Here is a 14,286-nt window from a genome sequence, read left to right as displayed (position 1 = left end):
CTATCACCTGGTCCTCTGCTGGAGAATTAGGTGAACAGAACATTTCAACAACTCAATAGAAAAAAATGTTCATTAGGAGTTTTGTGTAACCAACACCCCCCACACATATCTCTGTTTCTGTCTTTGTCTGTTTCCCCCACCTGCTTCACTCCCACTTCAAACTATCTGGGTTCTACTCTTTCAGCTCTGTTTCTTTTGGCTTTAGAGACAGAAAAGTGCTTGGTTCATTTTTTTTTTTTTAGCATCAAGTATTAATATTTTATGAGTTTAATTGATAGAAAAAATATGCCCAGGTGATGTCATGTCTGAATAGTCAGGGAGAAGAAACCTAAAACCCCAAATCTTAGTAAAGTTCTATTAGTCCAGACCTTGGAACCATAAAAGACTAGTACAGTTATGCCAAATGATGTGATATACTCAGATGGCATTGCATTCCGATTGGACTGAATACTAACATTAGCTTCCAAGGGAGTTCTGATTGTAGTCTTTATTTATAGGTTTATTTAGTTTAATATCTGAGTAGTTCGGTTACTTGAAGATACTTTTGTAAGAAGAATAAAATATACCTAGTGTTTTTCTATTACCAATAGCACCTACATATTACAAACCTCACAAAAGTTGGCATGGAGACGTCACAGAATATTTTCAAAAACCTTCTTGATGGACTCTGGGAAGGCCTGGTTAGGTCAGTTCAGGGAACATTCCATTTAAGGTTCTGCAGTAATGTACTGTTCTTGGATAATAGGAGCTCAAAGGGAGAGGCAGACATGTACAAACTCACATGTAAGAATATGTCTAGAAATAAATATATTTCAAGACAATAGATGGGTGATCAGACTTTTTTTTTCTTCAAGGCACCACTGGTTAAATAGCAGTTTCCATTTAATTTTGGTGCTTTGCAGATGTAGATCTTGAAAGAAATTCAGGATTTGATTACATGTAGCTTTTGATCAGAAGTGGGTTTTCTCCTGTACACCTGGAATTATCATTGACACATTACTTATAATTAATTCTTATGTTATCACCCATTGCTATTTTTTAAAAGAATACTGCTTTTATTTATTTATTTATGATGCTAAGAACCCTTACCATGAGATCTACCTTCTCAATAATGTTTAAGTGTATGGTACATGTCATTGACTGTAGGCAAGATATCATTCAGCAGATCTCTAGAACTCACTTACCTTGCATAACCTAAACTTTATACTAGTTATTAGCAATTCCCCATTCTGCCCTATCTTAAGGCCCTGGCAGCCACCATTCTACTCCCCACTTCAGTGAGTTTGACTATTTCAGGTATCTCGTATAAATAGAATGATACAGCATTTGTCCTTCCGCGACTGGCTCTTTTCACATAGTGTAATGTCCTCAAGATTCATCCATGTTACAACATATTGCAAGATTTCCTTTAATTGAAAGCTGAATAATATTCCAGTGTATGTATCTACCATAATTTTCTTCTTTTTATTTCTGTGCTTTTAATTTGATATCATTGAAAACTGAAAAAAAGGCAACAATAGTACAATGATTCCTCCTTATGCTCTTTACACAGATTCAGCAATTGTTTTAACATTTTGTCCACTCTACCATTTGCGCATTTACTTTGTAAACATACACACTTTTTAACCATTTGAGAACAAGTTACAGAATCATGCCCTTTTATACCTAATTATTTTTGGGTAGATACCCTAAGAACAAAGACATGCTCTTAGATAACCATGGTGTAATTCTTAAAATCAGAACTTTTACATACTGGCACATTTTTAGTTCAGTCTGTTTAGTTATTCCAGTCTATTTCATAACATTTTTTCAAACTCTGTCCAGAATCCAACACAGGGATCATGTATTGTGCTTAGTTGTGTCTGTGTAACATCCTTTCACTTGGAACCATTCCTTACCCTTTCTTTTTTTTTTAATTGAAGTATAGCTGCTTTGCAGTGTTGTGTTAGTTTCTGCTGTGCAGCAGAGTCAATGAGCTGTGTGTTTACATATATTCTCTTTTTTTAAATTTCTTTCCCGTTTACGTCCCCACAGAGCACTGAGTACAGTTCCCTGTGCTCTACAGTAGGCTTTCATGAGTTGTCTATTTTATACATATTAGTGCATATATGCCAGTCCCAGTCTTCCAATTCATCCCACCCACCTTACCCTCTCTTAGTTTCCCAACCAGGGACTGAACTCTCGCCACGGCAGTGAATGCACCGAGTCCCAACCACTAGACTGCCAGGGAATTCACAACCCTTTCTTTGTTTTGTCAGGACTTTGATATTGTGTGTCTGTGTGAATATATAAGTTAATTTTTTGTTGAGATATAATTGTTGTGTAACTTATACAGTGTGTTGCTTTTGTATGTTTATACATTGCTGTGATTAGTACCATATCAGGTAACACTTCTGTCACACCGCCTCATTATTATTTTTTAAAACCATATTTTATCCATATTTATCCACTTATCTGTTGATGGGCATTTAGGTTGTTTCTAGATCTTGGCTTCTGTGAATAATGCTGCTAGGAATGTGAGTGCAGATACCTCTTTAAGATCTTGTTTTCAGTTCTTTTAGATAAACATCCAGAAGTGGGATTGCTGGAGCATTACATGGAGAAGTTCTATTTTTGCTTGAGAAACCTCCATACTGTTTTCCATAATGCTTGTGCAACTTGCGTTCCCACCCACAGTGTACATGGGCTCTAATTTATTCTTGTTAACACTTGTTTTTTTGTCTTTTTTGATAATGCCCATTCTGAAAGTCAGTATGAGGTGCTTTCTCATTGTGGTTTTGATTTGCATTTTCCTGTTAATTAGTGAGCATTTTAAATGTACCTGTTAGCCATTTGTGTGTATTCTTTGGAGAAATGTCTTTTCAAGTTCCTTTTGCCCAATCTTTAATTGGGCAAAAGATAACTTTGCCCAATTAAATTTGCCAAAAGGCAAATTAAATTATGGCAAAAGGAACTTTGCCACAATTGATTTGTGGGGGTTTCTTGTATATTCTGGATATTAACCCCTTATTACATATCTGGTTTGTAAATTATTTTCTCCCATTCCATAGGTTATCTTTTCACTCTTTTACTGTGCTTTTTAGATTGATGTAGTCTCACTGGTCTGTTACATTCTTCAACCTGAGCAACTCGTTCAGAATTACTGTAGCTTTTTTTTTAGACTCCCTTACAGTGAGTTGTGGTCCGTGTGATCAGATTATGGTTTCAGTATGTCTTCTGATGCTCTCTCATTTTGCCAAGAGAACGCACTGGTCACAGCAGACACCCTCTTCCAACAACACAAAAGAAGACTCTACACATGGAAATCACCAGATGGTCAACATTGAAATCAGATTGATTATATTCTTTGCGGCCAAAGATGGAGAAGCTCTATACAGTCAGCAGAAACAAGACTGAGAGCTGACTGTGGCTCAGATCATGAACTCCTTATTGCTAAATTCAGACTTAAATTGAGGAAAGTAGGGAAAACCACTAGACCATTCAGGTATGACCTAAATCAAATCCCTTGTGATTATACAGTGGAAGTGAGAAATAGATTTAAGGGACTAGATCTGATAGACAGAGTGCCTGATGAACTATGGATGGAGGTTCGTGACATTGTACAGGAGACAGGGATCAAGACCATCCCCATGGAAAAGAAATGCAAAAAAGCAAAATGGCTGTCTGAGGAGGCCAAATAGCTGTGAAAAGAAGAGAAGTGAAAGCAAAGGAGAAAAGGAAAGATATAAGCATCTGAATGCAGAGTTCCAAAGAATAGCAAGAAGAAATAAGAAAGCCTACCTCAGTGATCAATGCAAAGAAATAGAGGAAGACAACAGAATGGGGAAGACTAGAGATCTCTTCAAGAAAATTAGAGCTACCAAGGGAACATTTCATGCAAAGATGGGCTCGATAAAGGACAGAAATGGTATGGACCTAACAGAAGCAGAAGATATTAAGAAGAGGTGGCAAGAATACACAGAAGAACTGTACAAAAAAGATCTTTATGACCAAGATAATCACGATGGTGTGATCACTCACCTAGAGCCAGACATCCTGGAATGTGAAATCAAGTGGGCCTTAGAAAGCATCACTACGAACAAAGCTAGTGGAGGTGATGGAATTCCAGTTGAGCTATTTCAAATCCTGAAAGATGATGCTGTGAAAGTGCTGCACTCAACATGCCAGCAAATTTGGAAAACTGAGCAGTGGCCACAGGACTGGAAAAGGTCAGTTTTCATTCCAATCCCAAAGAAGGGCAATGCCAAAGAACACAGTTGCACTCATCTTACATGCTAGTAAAGTAATGCTTAAAATTCTCCAAGCCAGGCTTCAGCAATTCGTGAACCCTGAAATACCAGATGTTCAAGCTGGGTTTAGAAAAGCCAGAGGAACCAGAGACCAAATTGCCAACATCCGCTGGATCATCGAAAAAGCAAGAGTTCCAGAAAAACATCTATTTCTGCTTTATTGACTATGCCAAAGCCTTTGACTGTGTGGATCACAATAAACTGGGGAAAATTCTTCAAGAGATGGGAATACCAGACCACCTGACCTGCCTCTTGAGAAACCTGTATACAGGTCAGGAAGCAGCAGTTAGAACTGGACATGGAACAACAGACTGGTTCCAAATAGGAAAAGGAGTACGTCAAGGCTGTATATTGTCACCCTGCTTATTTAACTTATATGCAGAGGACATCATGAGAAACACTGGGCTGGAGGAAGCACAAGCTGGAATCAAGATTGCCAGAAGAAATATCAATAACCTCAGATATGCAGATGACACCACCCTTATGGCAGAAAGTGAAGAGGAACTAAAAAACCTCTTGATGAAAGTGAAAGAGGATAGTGAAAAGTTGGCTTAAAGCTCAACATTCAGAAAATGAAGATCATGGCATCTGGTCCCATCGCTTCATGGGAAATAGATGGGAAAACGGTAGAAACAGTGGCTGACTTTATTTTTTGTGGCTCCAAAATCACTGGTGATTTCAGCCATGAAATTAAAAGATGCTTACTCCTTGGAAGGAAAGTTATGACCAACCTAGATAGCATATTCAAAAGCAGAGACATTACTTTGCCAACAAAGGTCCATATAGTCAAGGCTATGGTTTTTCCAGCAGTCATGTATGGATGTGAGAGTTGGACTGTGAAGAAAGCTGAACGCCAAAGAATTGATGCTTTTGAACTGTGGTGTTGGAGAAGACTCTTGAGAGTCCATTGGAATGCAAGGAGACCCAACCAGTCCATCCTAAAGGAGTTCAGTCCTGGGTGTTCTTTGGAAGGACTGATGCTAAAGCTTAAATTCCAATACTTTGGCCACCTCATGCGAACAGCTGACTCGTTTGAAAAGACCCTGATGCTGGGAGGGAGTCGGGGCAGGAGGAGAAGGGGACGACAGAGGATGAGATGGCTGGATGGCATCTCCGACTCGATAGACATGAGTTTGAGTGAATTCCGGGAGTTAGTGATGGACAGGGAGGCCTAGCGTGCTGCGATTCATGGTGTCGCAAAGAGTCAGGCACGACTGAGCAACTGAACTGAACTGAACAGTGAGTTGTGGTTTAAGGGCAGCAAGACATGGTTATAACCAGAACTCTAGTGAATGCTGTATATAGTTCAGGCTTGAATACATACTTGGTAATAGAAATTCCTGTGTATCTACTCTGTGGTCAAGTAGATTCAAGAGAGCTACTTCCCCAGGTTTTGTCTGCTGACCTTGACATTCTTTTTGCTTTCTGGACTTAGAAATCGAGGTTTGAGTTGCCTTGTCATTTATTAGAAATCAACTGTTGGCTCTCGCTCATCAGTCATTCTAACAGTCTTTCAAAGCAGAGATAGCTTCTTCTGCATAGCACCTGCTGCCAGTGCTGTGTGAATCAACGTGCTCACTACCAGCTCCTGCACAGATGGATTGCCACGTGTGAAGTAGGCGGCACAGCTGTCAGTATAGTACTAAACAGGGCACATTGTATAGGTTTCTTAAAAGATATTTATTTGTGACAGTTGCTTAAATTTTTTATGCGTTTTACTCCTACTAGCATTGACTGTAACTTCCACATTTATTATTATTTCATGTAACTTATAAAGCATTGGTGCGTAAATTAATACAGTCGGTTAGAGTCATTTTTCTTTTTTTTTTTAATTTTATTTTATTTTTAAACTTTACATAATTGTATTAGTTATTTGTCTTTTGTTTTGATCTTAAATCAGTTTGGGCACATGTTTCTCTCCACACACATAGAACTTGGTGAATATTACTGGCGGTTCTTCCAAGATAGTGTCTTACTATCTTTTAATGTGAGGATAATGTTTAGTTTTCGTTCAGTGCTTGACAAGAGAGCAGGTAATTCTCACAGTCGATGGAGAAGAGTGCTGGAGAAATTTGGTGGTGTTCTTGTCAGAATGACCTCTCAAAAAGCAGGATTTCCTTAAAATTCTTGAGACCTCAAAAAACAGCCCTAAATATCCCTTCTCCATTATCTTTTCTACAAAGGACAGGAGCTCCAAAAGTTGGGCTTGGGGTTGTTTTCTGCCTCTGGAAAACCCCTCTTTCGTGTCCACAGACCTAGAATCTCAAAACTCTTGCTTGCCTGTCTGGAGGAGGAAGGGTAGTCAGGAAGGCATTTAGTCCCCTAACCTCATGGTCTAGTCTTTGGGTCACAGCCCCGCTATACATATGGAATGCCCTTGTTTTTCCATTCGATAGTTCTCTGATCCTGACGTCTTAGAGAACCAGCTCCAAGTCACCAGAGAAATGTAATTCTTGCAGAATCTTATTTGACTGTTCCTTTGAACTTGAAGGACTTGTTACATGTATTCAGAATGAATAGGCTCTCAGGATTCTCTAAATGTTATGAGATGTCAGTGAAAATGGTGAAGTACAGGACCCATGAAAGCAATGAGAAAACTAGCAAAATAAGCCAGAGTCAACTTTTTCAGAACTCTAGAGAGTAAAGTCTTGTAGCAATCTGGGAAACATCGATTTAGGAAAAACAACTGAATCTCAGTAAGAATAGCTAGCTTTGTGACATTTTAACTTGTGCTGTTTCCCCTTCCTCTTTCTCTAGATCCACAGTAGCCTCAAAAACCATTAGTTCCCATAATCAGAGTGTAAACCACCAGCCTGGTAGGCAGTGGAGGAGGGGCAGAATGGAGCTGCCAGCTTTCTTCCTTCTGCTTTCTCTTCCTCCTCCTACATTAAGCTGGATGTACCTTGAGGTTTGGGAGCTACTAGTGAGTCCCAGGGACAGGGGAGCCTGGTGGCCTGCCATCTATGGGGTTGCACAGAGTCGGACACAACTGAATCGACTTAGCAGCAGCAGCAATGAGGAAGCCAATTTCAAATCTCAGTTAAGGGAACATGTACCATTTACTGCTGAAAAAATCTAGAGTCATTCAAGATATTACATGGGGCAAGACTTGAGCTGATCTGCCTCAGTTATCCATAGGAGACCATAGGGAAGCTAGTACTGCCTCCCACTGGGGCCTTTTTCATAAATCACAATGCACTGGGGCAGTCTCCAACGTGGCCCCGTTTTATATGTTTCATAATAACTCCATGAAGAAAATATCGTAGTACTTGTTTTGTTATATGTAATTCTGTAACAAAGCACATGCCAAGGATATTAGTTTTCCACAGAAGCACCCATATCTTCTACTGAGGCAGTGATGTCATCCTTATAAAACTTAGGTCTTTGTGGAAAGTTTATTCAAATAGCCAAAGTGGGATGATCAGTGTTTGTGAAAGATGCAGATAGGTTAGCCTCAAGGGCTGTGGCATAGAACCGGATGTGCCCTTATCTACCCTTTTAAAGATAATACATTGCATCATATTTCCTTGTGTTAACCTGACCAGGCAGGAGCACCTCGTGCATGCAGTGTTTCACTGTGATGACTAATTTCATGTGAGTTGCTTGCATTTTTAATTGGTGATAGATTCTTGCTGTGATCTTCTAGCCCTACCTAAGTGAATCTGTGTGACTCATATGCTTGGTAGAGGTGTGTGGCTCTAATCAATCACCCTCATCAGTTTTCTCTGGAAACTTAATCATGGCATTCTGTTTTTATGGGCATCCAGGTGGGTGTGTGTGGGACCAGGGAATAGGATTTGCAAAGCTTAGCTATTCTGATGATACTTGGGTCTTTTGCTGCATGTGTTGTGGTCGAATTTAGCCTCTTCACAGAAACCCTCAGCTTGGCTGTCTGTTTACAGACCAGCTCTCCACTCAAGAGGCCTTTGGGAAATATTCTTCCGTGGGATGATTAAAGTAGGGAAAGTGTTAGCATCTTATGATCTAGTTAGCCTTCTGTCTTCAGATGAATGTAAACCTAGACCATCTGCGAGAGGTTTTTTTTGGTGCAACTTTTTCTTTATTTGGAGAATACTGTACATCCATTGTAGAAAATTTTAAATATAGATAAAGATGAATGGAAGTGTCTTGTGATTCTGTTATTCAGATTTGTGAGATGGTGTGTTTTAAATCTGTGTTGCTGCTAAGTCGCTTCAGTTGTGTCCGACTCTGTGTGACCCCAGAGACGGCAGCCCACCAGGCTCCCCCGTCCCTGGGATTCTCCAGGCAAGAACACTGGAGTGGGTTGCCATTTCCTTCTCCAATGCATGAAAGTGAAAAGTGAAAGTGAAGTCGCTCAGTCGTGTCTGACTCTTCGCGACCCCATGGACTGCAGCCTACCAGGCTCCTCCGTCCATGGGATTTTCTAGGCAAGAGTGCTGGAGTGGGGTGCCATCGCCTTCTCCGAAATCTGTGTTAGACACATACATATGGAATCTAGAAAACTGTTTCTGATGAACCTATTTACAGGGCAGGAATAGAGACACAGACATAGGGAGTGGACTTGTGTACATAATGGGGAAAGGAGAGGAGAGGACAATTGAGAGAGTAGCATTGAGATAGACACACTCCCTTGTGTAAAATAGATAACTAGTGGGAGGCTGCTGTATAACACAGGGAGTTCAGTTCAGTGCTCTGTGACAACCTAGAGGGGTGGGATGAGGGGAGGGAGGGGATGTGTGTATATATATAGCTGATTCACACTATTGTGTGGCAGAAACCAATACAACACTGTAGGGCAATTATCCACCAATTAGAAATAAATTTAAAAAACATCTGCATTAGTAACATTTCGTGTTCAGTTATGTTCATTGCATGTCACCTTCTGATACTTACCCCACAATTTGTCCTTTCCTTTTATACTTCTTGAATTAGAGCCTCATTCAAACAACGTTCATATGCCTAAAGACAGTTACCATGATTCGGTCTGTATTAACTTGGTCAAATATGGCTTGATTGAGAAAAGGTTGTATGAGGGTTTTCAGGATCATGATTTGCGAGAAAGTGCTCTCGTTTGAGGTGTGCCTATTATCACCTCAGCGTACTGTGAAGTGCAGGTGTGTGTATGCTTATTGAGTTCATTTTACACGTTAGAAAGTGCATGCAGCAGAAGGGGTGGGCTGAGGTGTGAACAGAGAACATCTTAACACAGAGGCTATCCGTAAAATCTCTTGCTTCCTAAACTAGATGGTGGCTGAAGCAACATCTTGATCTTTCATTTTCCCTTAGCATTTTATAGAGTTTAGCATAAACAATAGTTGCTTGGGAAAACCAATTTTGAGCCTTAAACACAAGGTTTGGTTTGATTTCCTGTGGTTGATAGAGCACCAGAGGCCAGTCCTTTAAGGTTGCTTATTCAATCTGGGAGTGCTTGTAGAAAGTTCACATGTAGTAAATTGTTAGTGCTAATTCTTTTGGTGTTTTAGAGCCAACTTGGGGATCTATTAAAACCAGCTCCACGTGGATGTGTTCTTTGGAGAGTATTGATATTGTCCATTGGAGCTGGCTTTAAAACATGTTCAAAAAGGTAAAAGGTGGAAAATTACTCAGGTGATAATTAAAGCAAATAAATATCTCATGACATAAATGGTCAAATTCTACAAAATGTGCATGCTGAAGAGTAGGTTAATGTACATGCTGACCCATGACACAGTCCCTAGAATCTAGCCTTGGGGACTTAAAGTGATTCTTGGTTGTTTGCAAATACTTAATTTCTGCTGAGGTAGAGTTGTGACGTTTATCAGGTGTGCATTTACTTAATAGGGTAGATTTTTTTTTGAATGAGAATTCCAAAATACAGAGAAAATTTATTACTAAGTTAAAAAAATCCTTCCTTGCCTCGTAAGTGATTGAGGATAAAGATTTAAAAAGAAAACTTTGCTTACAGAGTGGATCAGCCACTGTGTTCTGAAAATGCTCAGATACTGCTCTTCTTAGCCACCTAAGCCTTAATTCTGTATGGTGGCATAATTATTGGAGGGATAGGGTAAAGATATCTTTTAAGAGCCAGGACAGAAAACTCTGTTCTCTGTTGGGATGACAGAATAGGAACCTCCGACAGGGAATTCATTAGCACATATGGCTGTGGGCAGTAGCTTTTTCATGTGATCACTTGATGGATGAGTCAGGTTGAGAAGCAACCTGTAGAAAGTGACTGCCCTGAATTCCAGGGAGGAGACTTGGGGGTCTGGTCTCATCTCTTAATGTCTACTTGCTCTGTAGATGTAACATCTTGGGTCATCATTTTTCTCATCGGTATCAGGAAAGGTTGATGTAAATAATATCATAGGTCTCCTTAAACGGTCAATACTATGGTTGGTTGTTGTTACTGGTTATGGTGGTGTTTTAACACAAGTTCAAATGTTGCCTTTAATTCTGTTTTTATATAAATAAAAAATCAGAGAAAAATTAATTTTATATTAACTATCGTTCACCTTAGGAAAAAAGTTCAACTTTTTTTAAGCACAGAATAACATTAATAAATTTTTACTTATTTTAACTATATCGATTTTACTTATTGACATCTTTGTATGCTTTCTAAACTCCTTGAATATTGGTAAGTATCCATGTGCTTTTTCATATTAAATACATTTCAAATGTTGATTCAGAAAATGTATTTGAGATTAACCACATACTACAACAAATACAAGTCTTTTGTGTTAATGTTTAGTAAGTAGGATATTATAATCAATGTTTACTGGTTTCTGCAAATTATGTTAGTAAGGACAATGTCTCCTTCTTAGAAAGTCTTATTACGGTATAGCTGATGTTATGGATTAATAAATAAAAGGGAGGAACCTGCTCTGTTACTTTACGCCTAGGAAGTACCATTAAATGTGTAAGTTTGGTCTGCTTGCTGGAATCATTAAACTTTATTTGGAAGTGATGCGGAAATATGTGCCTGTGTGAATGACCTGTCCCATGTGCCTTAAAGAATAGTTGGCTTTGGTCAATCTATCTTCTGCAGTCACTTCTGCATTTAAATATAATTTAGCAAAGGATGATTCATTCCCTTCATAACACCTTTTCTTTTTTAAAACTTAGATTTCTTTGTTTTACACTAATAGCCACTGCTTTATTAGAAATAACTATCTCTCTAATATAAAACAGACAAGTGATTCCACTAACGAAATACAAACCTGAGGTTAAAATAAATTCAGAAGGGCAGAGGAAGGGAGAGAACTTTGGGTTTAGACTAAAAAGACTACAGATTCTTGGGTCAGACTAGTCATGTGGTTGTTTGAAGCAGCCCCAGATTCTGTGAGACCTTGGGCTGGAGTTATGACAGAGTGCAGCACCTTTTAAAAGTGTATTTTAGAAGCTGAAATTAGGCTTACTAACAGCAAAATCTGAACATTGTTTTTGCATTCAAAACTGAATTAGGCTATCTTCCATTGCTGAACTGTTGTTTTCCAGGGTGAGGAAAGCAGACAGTCCTTAGAAAAAACATTCTTTAAAAGTAGCATGAGCAAACCAGATTTTGCACAGTCAGGTATGTTGATGCAAGTGACTTACTGGGGTGCTTTTCAAAAATTTCTTTGGCTCATTAGTAGGCTTATGTAAACGAATCATCTTTTTTTCCTGTTTGATAGTTTTTGAATAGAAAATGTCAAAGTTCTGCTCAGCTGAGCTGTTGGAGACAAACCTGTCAATTCAGTTTTCAACTCTTAGTCCGCACCTGTGAGACTTCTGAAAGCGGTTAATATTAATCATGGCTTCCTTAAAAATTTTTAACTAGCTTAATTCAAGGAGAGGGAAGGTCTCTAGCCTCTTTTGTGGAGCATTTCTGTCATTGACTCTCGGAAAGTAGTTGACAGCTTTTGAAACTTGCTTTCGTTTCAGGCTTGGAGTTGCAGAGAAAACGTACCTGTTTTTCCTCTGAAGCTGTCATTTAAGGCTCATAATGAAACCCTTAGAACTGTCATCTGTCTGCTTTCCCCATCTTATACTGTCACTCTCTATGCCTTGTATACTCTGATAAATCTACAGAAGGGAGAACTAAGGCCTGGTAATATAGGGTCTCCAGAATGAACCCTGACGTTGTAACATCCTAACCGTTTGAACTGTCACCACATTTCTGTCTCAGTTTTAGCTGCTAGACCGGAGTTTGGGTGTGGGTGTGGAGGCATGCGCATATTGTTCAGGTTTTGCACATCAAAATTCAGTATCACAGGCTGATATGACAGCTGTATGATCTTGCCTAGGCTTAAACTCTGAAACAGGACTCTTGAAAGCAGTGATGGGAAAATACAGTTAAAATTGGGTCAGATGATAGGAGATCTCTGTATAAGCTGGGTTTTACCCCTTCACTTGTTCACATATGTAATCCGCATGCATGTCATGTGTGGGAAAATACAGTTAAAATTGGGTCAGATGATAGGAGATCTCTGTATAAGCTGGGTTTTACCCCTTCACTTGTTCACATATGTAATCCGCATGCATGTCCTGTGTGCAAATCTAGCTTGGTCTGCACATTAGAGCCTGGCTTGTCGATGAGTCTCACGTACAGTCTGATTTGTTATATGCTGTGAGTTCAGCATCACTGTCCATGGGTATATGGCCTGGCAAGATGATAACAACTGCACAGAATTGTCTAGGTCTCACAGCCTGTGAAAACAGTTTTGTGGTGATGGGATGCTTGTGGTGATGGGTTCGTTAGTGGTGGTTTGACCTGCAATCTTCATTTAGGTGTAGGTACAGATAGAGAACAGTGTCCATTTTTAAAGTGCATCTGCCCATGCTAAGAAAGTAATCCTTAGTTTTATAGAAGTCTCCCTTTTTATTTGTAGATACAATACTTTGCCAAGCAGAAGAACCCTGAAAAATTCAAGATTAGTGAGTAAGAAAGATGACGTGCATGTCTGTATCATGTGTTTACGTGCCATCATGAATTATCAGGTATGTTTCTGTTTATAATCCTTAAAAAAAATCTGAAATCATCAGACTCAATCTTGTTCTCTTTGGTATCTTTGTATTTCTATTTGAAGTAAATATCAGGATTTAATGAAATATTTTAGAGAAGAAAGGTCTGGTTCCTTCTACTGCTCATAATTCATTGCCCTTTTAGTTAGCATTTCTGATGTGTAATGCATTTAAAGGGAAGACATTTTCCTCTTCCAGTGGTAAGCTTATCTAGATTACTTGGTAAGTGTTTTTGACTATTAGAGACAGAGTAAGCCACTGGTCTGGGGCAATAATGGAACAACTTTGGAACCTGGGAATGAGTAATCTCACACACTGCGTAGGTCATTGCTCCTCAAAGAGTTATGTCAGGACAGGCAAGGGATTATAATTACTGTGTTGGACCCTGTGGTTCCTCATCTTCATGAGAAGCACTTAGAGGATGCTTGGTAGAAGAGCAGAGTCCTCCTTAGATGACTGATACAGACTGTCTTCACTCTGAGAATCACTGGGAGTTACTAATTACAGTACATGGGATTAATCCTAACGACAGAGTGGGAATTAGAGCCTGGAGTATCTACGGTGAGCTGAAGGGTCAAAAGTATAGTTATAAAATCAAACCATGGCTGAGAATTTAGACATGGTTCAAATAAGAAAATAGGATTTTATCTCCACTGACACAGATTCTATAGATGGATCCAAATAGAAACCGATGGTAAATACACAGATCAGTATTAGAGTTCAAACCCAACATAAACTTGCCAGATTAAATTTAAGAAGGGAAACATGCATTTATTCTCTCAGTCAATTAATTTTTTTGAGCATTGCCCAATAGATCCTATTCTAGGTGTAGGGAACACAGCAGCAAAAAAATAAATACTTCAGGGAACTTACTTTCTATTGGGGGGAGATGGTGATAGACAATCGGTGAACTATATACAGCACTCCAGATAATATTAGTGATGAAATAAAAGCTGACACTTACACAGTGCTTCCTACAGTCTAGAACTTTAAAACCTATTACTTAATTTAAGCCTCAAAAGAGTCCTGTGAGATT

The 14,286-nt window shown here is 39.1% G+C and overlaps 1 protein-coding gene across 5 annotated transcripts in view; it reads left to right on the top strand.

Annotated features, from left to right (window-relative positions):
* Window positions 1-14,286, top strand: part of FMNL2 (formin like 2) — a 333,014-nt gene that overhangs the window by 251,834 nt on the left and 66,894 nt on the right. For all 5 annotated transcript variants that reach the window (XM_061437865.1, XM_061437829.1, XM_061437860.1 and 2 more), the window contains one exon: window positions 13,118-13,226. In XM_061437865.1, coding sequence (XP_061293849.1) covers window positions 13,118-13,226 — 109 coding nt within the window. The remainder of the gene's footprint in view (window positions 1-13,117; window positions 13,227-14,286) is intronic.

This window comes from Bos javanicus, chromosome 2 (assembly GCF_032452875.1).
Source record: "Bos javanicus breed banteng chromosome 2, ARS-OSU_banteng_1.0, whole genome shotgun sequence".
Lineage (NCBI taxonomy): Eukaryota > Metazoa > Chordata > Mammalia > Artiodactyla > Bovidae > Bos > Bos javanicus.
The sequence above is the reverse complement of the archived record's forward strand: the minus strand, read 5'-3'. Positions and strand labels throughout refer to the sequence as shown.